The sequence below is a fragment of the Poecilia latipinna genome, unplaced genomic scaffold (genome assembly GCF_001443285.1).
Source record: "Poecilia latipinna isolate Pla-1442-1.1 unplaced genomic scaffold, P_latipinna-1.0 Scaffold1344, whole genome shotgun sequence".
NCBI classification, from domain to species: domain Eukaryota; kingdom Metazoa; phylum Chordata; class Actinopteri; order Cyprinodontiformes; family Poeciliidae; genus Poecilia; species Poecilia latipinna.
In genome coordinates, this window is record NW_015113960.1 from 1 (window position 1) to 7,565 (window position 7,565).

Sequence of the window (7,565 nt, forward strand, 5' to 3'; positions counted from 1 at the left end):
ATATGCAGCGAACACATATGCAGCGAACGCATATGCAACATCTACATATTCAGCAAACACATATGCAGCGAACGCATATGCAACATCTACATCTACATGCAACATAGACCAACGACATAGACCAACGACACATAGCAACGACACATCTACACATATGACTTCTACTTATTTTTGATACAAATGGAACCCCATAGGTTTAAGGACAAAAAGACTGACATCAGATGATATTTGAACAATTTGACGTCGCCCAGGGTTGTTGCATTATACCTCTGTACGGTGCAGATCTTCCTCCGGGACATGCTCCTTTTGTTTTCTTGACTTGCAGGTGGCACTGCTACTGCTTCCCACTGAGCTCTTCAGGGGGTGAAGGATGTTGATGAGGTGACTGAGAGGTAGAGTCACCTGCGATGATTCAAACAGCGGTGATCAAACCCCCATTTGTTGTCCCAGAATTATGTTAAAGCTATATCTGAAACACGCCAAGTATTCCGCGTACTACTATTACTCAATGTGGTGAAGCAAAGCTGGAACAGTTTAAATGTATACCAAGGTAGAATAGGAAAACATATGTACAATTGTTGAGTGTCCCTAAATGTCCACACAAACTAATAAGGTTTCATGAGATAAACAGCAGGGTCTGACCTAGCAGGCGAAGCCCAGCTGGGTAGGTCAGAAACAAAAACAACAACAATGCTAAAGCTAGCTCGGCCTACTTGTTTCTTACCTGTGGCTGGACAGACATTGACAAGGAAAACATCATCCGCTAATATCCGCTGCGGCAGTCTGAGTCACTTTATATCTCTATTTCCGTAGAGTTAAAGGCGTCGGTATGCTCCCCTAAGCTTCTCCGCAGCAGGCATAGCAAGTTCAACTGCGAACTTCAGCAGAGCAGCACTGACACCGGCGGGGAGGATTAAACCGGATATGACGTCAACGGTATTGTGGCAATAACAACAACAAAGGGGGTCCCTGTCGAAAATTATTTTGTTTTGATTAGTTCCGTTGGTTAAGAAAGTTGTAAATAATGGAGAATCAGCTCGAATAAATTCTTGAAGTGAATTTAAAATGACGTTTGTTTTAACAGAATAAATTGGTGGAGTTATAATGGTGACAAAGTGGCGGAGTAGTTGTGTTATGGTTTTTTTTTTCTTGGCTTTTTTCTTGTGTTTTTGTTGTTGAGATATTGCATACCTAGACAATTATTCCCTGTGGTTTTTCATTCTTTGGATGCGAATTATTATTTTTTGGTCTTATTTGTTTACTTTCAGACAATTGTTATGATGCGTAATCGTGGAAACAAGGTATTGTTTTAAAACTGGGAGCAGCTTAGTAGCGTTCAAAAAATACACATAAAACCTGAACTATGACGCCAAATTCCAGAGCAAGTGAAACAGAAACTACAGAATAAACTATTGAATATTGATATAACATCATATAAATATAGGGCCAGTGTCGCCGATACCAATAACAATACTTTTTAATATTTAATTTTAAAATATCTGGAAGCTTCTGACTTTTACGTGTTTTTATGATTTCTCTTTTGAATTATTTCGTTAGGACATAATTTGGAATAAATTTGTCTACAAAATACAACATATTAACATGATAAACAGAAACAATAGAAAAACGAAATAAACGTGTTTTCATTTTCCCATTAGAGTGCAAAAAATACATATATTTTAAGAACAAAATGAGGTGGGGTAGAGTTGAGAAACTACATTACAAAAATAAAATAAAATTTCAAGAAGCAATGTGCTGATTATTGACGTTATCGACAATATTTTGGCTCGAACCACTCACTGCTACTGAGCAGAACCAGAGACCAAAGAAGAGTAAGTTCTACAAGAAAATTTTATTTCCTTTTTGGATAAAAACTGTATTTTTTTATTATTTTTTTAGCTGGGTTAAAACTTCACATTTGTTTTTTTTTTTTTTTGTGTATCTTACCCAGCTGAGTTCCACTTAACACCCAGAATTTTTCTAACCCAAACAAAAATAGAGAATTTAACACAGAGTCCTTATTTTGCCTATTCGGGGCTTAAATTTCATTCCATTTTCTCTCCATTTGCACCCCATATATACAACTGGGATGGTTCATAGGCTAAATGAGCTGACTGTGGCAGCTTCTGTAGATTCACAAGCACCAATGCTCATAAACATGCCAGTATTTAAAAAAAGAATAAATAAAAATGCAAATATCAGCTGAGGGAATCAATACTTGGTGCATGGAATGTTTTCAACAACCACAGACTAACAATAACTTTAAACACTGACGCAAGAACAGGTTTGTTACAAAAAATGTTTTATTATACATTTCAAGTTTCAGTCACATATTACAACTAGTCTTGCTGTAAGATTGTGTAAAATTTACATCATCTTAATTTATACTGTAAAACTGACTAGATGAATGATTAGCTAAGGCTAATATAGATTGTCTGTAGTATATGTTGCAGATGTAGGAGGAATTATGACATAAACACACACCTGAAACCACATACTGCAAACCTCGCAGTATGTGCAATAGAAGTTTCTGTGTTGCTTTTATTATTTTTCATTTTTTAAAAGCATATATTTTTCTTCTTTTCTTTTCCCCCACCTCACACAGGTTTTTTGTTTTCTAAATTACAAAAACAAAAGCCGACTCAGCAGTCAGCTTTTGACTCAGCTTTTGTAAAAGGAGGAATCGTTATTAGTGCACTGCAGCGACAAGCTACATATTAAAATCTCTGCTTGCTACATGAAATGTATATCAGATATTAAGAGAAATACCCTCGGCCTATTTAAATGTAAAAAAATAAACAAACACGCACGTTAAACACCGATTTATTATTTATAAATATATCTTCCCGATACATTAAAATTAACTAAACTGCACAAACGTGATCCACCAAATAAATAATAACGAGAATCTAGAAAACTCCCAACACTGGTGAACTACAGTCACTGTATAATCATAAACTATCATTTCATTTCAGTCATTTTGTGGCTACAGGCTATAATTAAACCTTCTCACACACCTAACAGGGCTCCCCTTGCTTAGGAGAAACCACCAATTTCCTGCAGTTTTCAGATTTAAGTTTCATAACTGCACGTTTGGAATGTCAGCTGGAGCGAAGCCACAGGGAAACAAAAGTGCGTTTTTGGTTCCTGCCGGGTGTCAGAACCCTCACGGTATTTTCCTGTGAACAGAAGAGTGGAAACTGAGTCGAAATAAAATATTAAAATCTAGTAAGCTTTTATTATTATTAGGCATGAATCCTGCTCACCTTCTTTTACGCTGGAAATAAAGTTGGACAAGCCAGTGGGTGACAAGAGGCCAGAGTGCCGTCAACACCACAGTGAGTGGAGAGAGGTGGAAAGGCCACCAAGACGGCCTCAGGAGCTACAACACACACAGGCAGCCGACAGAAACCGAAATGAACAAACGATAATAACATTTTGGTAGCGACTGTAACACGTTTTGTAACATGTGAAAGCAGCTGCTCCTTCTACAGCCGTTATTGTGGATTACCCTTTTCATGCCGTTTTCCTTAGATCAGAAAATAAATATCTATGAAGGTGAAATGAAATGGAAGTCTTTATCTTTGGTTAAAGATGCATCATGCAACTTTTATTTATAAATCATATGATTTTATTTTTAAGTATTTGTTAAAATTATTATTCTGCCTTCTCCCAGTGCTCCCAGCACTAACTACATTAGAACACCATTCAGAAACAGATCACTGCCAGGAGGAGGGTCTTTGCGCTGTCAATAACTCTCATGCTCAGCCCTTCTCCTGCTTGCTCTTTGCTAAGCTATTGCTGGTTCACCACAACATAACCTGCCACTAATGCTAATGCTAGTTAGCACAGCCACAACTAAACAGTTTTCCTGTAACAGTAAGTTGTTTTTCCACCATTAGCACATTGAGCAGCATACACGAACTTGATTGACAGCACTAAGACAGCCCTCCTGGCTCTGACCGACAGTAGGAGTGCGGAAAGGTGTCGGAGGAGCTCAGATTTTTCACAGATTATCTGTCTCATACAAAACTGTCACAACATAAAGACAGTTTTAATAATTATGGAAAAAAACATGTTTTGTAAACATGCCGCTTTAATGCAAAATGTTACTCATTATTCCAAAAACTATCTTTTTTACTGAGGTAATGGGATATTTGTCAGGGGAGAAACATCACTTTTGAGCTCATATGATGATTACGAGTAAAAACAATTATAGCTTTCTGGGGTTCACACAAAAATTGGTTACCATGGTGCAAATTTATGCATCACTGCCTGAACCTTATCAAAGTGGCTAGATGGCAAAATCTTTGGTATTTTTGTCCTAGTTTCTAGTGGAAATATCTCGGCACACTTTAAATGAGAAAACTAGGTTACAAGTAACTTTTCAGCAAATCTAGAGATTGTTTTAAGTCCTTAATAGTGATTTTAAAAAAAGCACTAGTTCCACTGGCAGATTTTTTTCCATTTCATCTATGTTTTTCTATGTTCTTTTGAAGGGTAGAAAATATGAATATTTTATTTTTTACAGGAAGCTGTTTAGTTTAGCAGGAAGCTACTATTGTGTAATTACCGTCTTAATCTAGATTTTAAACGATTCGGATGTGGTTTTAACAGATGATCCTCACTGACATGTTCAATGTTTTTTTAAAGCTGGGTCTGATGTTAGTGTCTTCACGTCATCGCATCATGTAAATCCCACAACCAAATACGTGAATAAGTTCCTCACTGCTACCTAAATGCCTCCTTTATTATCAGTGTGCACACTTAAAGCTTCAAATGATTTTAAGTCCAGCATATGGTTGTATTAAATACAAATGTCATTCATAAAATCAAGTGAAGAGGAATCTGTTTTTTTCTAAAACTTAAAAGTTGCATCTGTTGTCCACGCCTTCTTAAATAAGATAATTACACAAGTAAGTCCAGAATATATTTTTTAACCCCTTAAGCTTTAACAGTTTGCCTGCATGCTGTTTCTTCATTTTATGTTCTGGAGGTGAGGGTTATGATGATTTGATTTATTCAGGCAAAAAAAAAAATAAAATAAAATTAATTCCTATGTGAAAAATAATTGCTACCTAAACCTATTAACTAGTTGTGCCAAGTTTTTTTTAAACGCAATTACATTTATTTATTTATTTATTTTTTTTTGCCAAAATCTATTTTGGCCAATAAATGACCATTAATAAAAGGAGACCATTAATTTTGTCAGCTCAAAACTAAAGAATCTCATAAAAAATTTATGCAGAAAACCTTATAGAAATATTTATGCCATTGACGTTCACTCTTTGCTACTGTAATAATAAGAACGAGAACAGTGAGAAGAGAACAGACATGACGAGAACCTTTCGTGGGACAGGTAGGAAGCCTTCCTGTCTTGGAGATGGAGGTCTTGACTAAAAATAAGAAAATAAAGGCATCTTTTAGGATACGCAGACCGGTGTCGGTAAACGAGGTGAGCAAAAAATGTGACGTAAAACAGAACAAGTCCGGATGCCGCTGAAGCAAATAAAGCAGTTGGCGGTTCTGGTTGATCACCTGTGACCTGGTGAGCTCTTCTAGAGCATGCAGCCTGTGCAGCACGTCGGCCATGTTGTGCTGCAGCCTCTGCAGAGTAGCTGCTATTTGCTCGTTCATGTTTCCCCTCGTAGCAACGGCAGGATGTGTGCTCCGCAACACACAACCACAGGCAGCGTCTGCGCTTGCACAACGCAGAGGGAAGCAGGTGGCTCTGGGCGAACCTGCGACAGAACAAGAGATGCATTCAAGAACAAGAACTTTGTGGGGAAAATCAACGTTTTAAAGGGGCGGTTTTATGCAAAATTCGACTTTTTTGAGCTAAAGATCGCGTTATAATTTTATTCCCTCATCAAAAACAAACCTGTAGTGTTGCCTTGATTATTTCATGCATATTTGAGAAATCCCTTAATCTCCCATGGGAACGATTATGTGCAAAAGGTTTGGTTGGACCTAGCCCCGCCTTCAGGGAAGCTGCAGTTTTCAAGCTATAGAGTTTCTGCCTCACGGAGTTTCAGAAACACCAGGAGTTTTTAAGGCGACAGAGCCCCAATTTCAAGGCGTTAAATTATAAAGTCAAATTTAGTATTTGATACATGTAGCAATAAAAAAAAAAAGAAACTGAAGTTAACGCAGTTACTTGATTGTGCTATAAAATGGCACTAAATGCCTGGAGAACACATAATACTGCCCCTTCAGTGATGCAGTGTAATCAGGGGAAACTACTGCAGGTTCACCTCGCCCTCGTTCTCGTTTCGACAAGGAGCTGCTGTGCTTTCTCAGAGCCGCTTTTTCTTTCATGTGGAAATCTCCCGCCGGTCCTTCGTCTTCGGCATCTTTCAAGGTCGTGCTGCTCTCAAACCAAACGTCGCTCGTCTTCGCCGATGTAGCTCCCGACCCGGGGGACCGGCCTTTAGACGGAGGCAGCCGCTGCGCACGCAAACAAGAGTCGGGCACAGCCGAAAAGAGTTACACACTATCGATTATAGACAACCACCTACACCATGAACAGTGGTTTTCTTTGAGGTCTGACTGAAAGACTGCAATTTTTTTTAAAGCAATGTAATAAACAAGAAATGAGACACAGTTTTTTTTATTTTATTTTAAATGTAGTAGTTTTGAATCCAATAGAGAATAAAGACAGACACTGCAAAAACACAAGTATTTTTGGTCTAGTGCACGTATCCCAGTACACTGGAAATAAGACTAAACTAACTTACATGTAACTTTCCAGCAAAATATAGGAGCTTGCTTAAGTCAACAATTCCTTAATGTTGATGAAAAAGTAAAACTTCCACTGGCAGATTATTTCAGTCATAATGCTAAATTTTTCCCGTGTTACAAAGGAAATAATCTGCCAGTGGAACTAGAACTTTTTTTTTCCATCAGTATTAAGGAATCATTGACATAGTTCTCATATCTTGCTGAAAAGTTACTTGTAAGTTAGTTTTGTCTTATTTTAAGTGTGCTATGATATTTGCACTAGAAACTAGACCAAAAGTATTTTGTAAGCTTTTGTATTTTTGCAAGTGTATAAGTTAATTCCAGTATCAAAACAGGTGTCGCAAACCGTTATCGGATTTCTATCCGATAACTTTACAAAGTGCTATAATGTACTTCCTGTAGGTTGATGTGTTTATAGGCTGAAAATTGTGGGACTTTCTAGCTTTATATTTAAAAATCCAAACTACCATCTGCCAATCAATCCAATCAGGAGTAAACTTTACGGTTCAGAGCTGCGTTGTTTGTCTGACTGGTACATCTCCAGTTCTGACGTTTATTTTCATCGGGGAGACGAAGAGACACGGCAAACCTCCTCCATGGCCAGATGCTCCATTGAGTCACAGAACTCCTCGTTGTCAGAGTCTGTGGGTCGACGGTTCCGCTCAGGATTCGCACCGTGGTCGTCTGAGTGGTCAGAAAACAAAGCATACCAAAAACATAAATGTGTTACCAGAAAAAACAAAACACTAATCACATCCATCTAATAACTGAATATTTGGTTTGAAAATCTGACAGCGAAACTGCTTCACTAGCACACAAGCCAA

The 7,565-nt window shown here is 37.8% G+C and overlaps 1 protein-coding gene across 1 annotated transcript in view; it reads right to left on the reverse strand.

Annotated features, from left to right (window-relative positions):
• Positions 1–2,285: 2,285 nt before the first annotated feature.
• Positions 2,286–7,565, reverse strand: part of LOC106961866 (acyl-CoA-binding domain-containing protein 5-like) — a 13,800-nt gene continuing 8,520 nt past the window's right edge. The window contains exons 2-7 of the mRNA XM_015055934.1: positions 7,331–7,425; positions 6,255–6,447; positions 5,539–5,741; positions 5,346–5,396; positions 3,267–3,382; positions 2,286–3,179 (exon numbers count right to left, since the gene is read on the reverse strand). Coding sequence (XP_014911420.1) covers positions 3,167–3,179; positions 3,267–3,382; positions 5,346–5,396; positions 5,539–5,741; positions 6,255–6,447; positions 7,331–7,425 — 671 coding nt within the window. The 3' untranslated portion in view covers positions 2,286–3,166. The remainder of the gene's footprint in view (positions 3,180–3,266; positions 3,383–5,345; positions 5,397–5,538; positions 5,742–6,254; positions 6,448–7,330; positions 7,426–7,565) is intronic.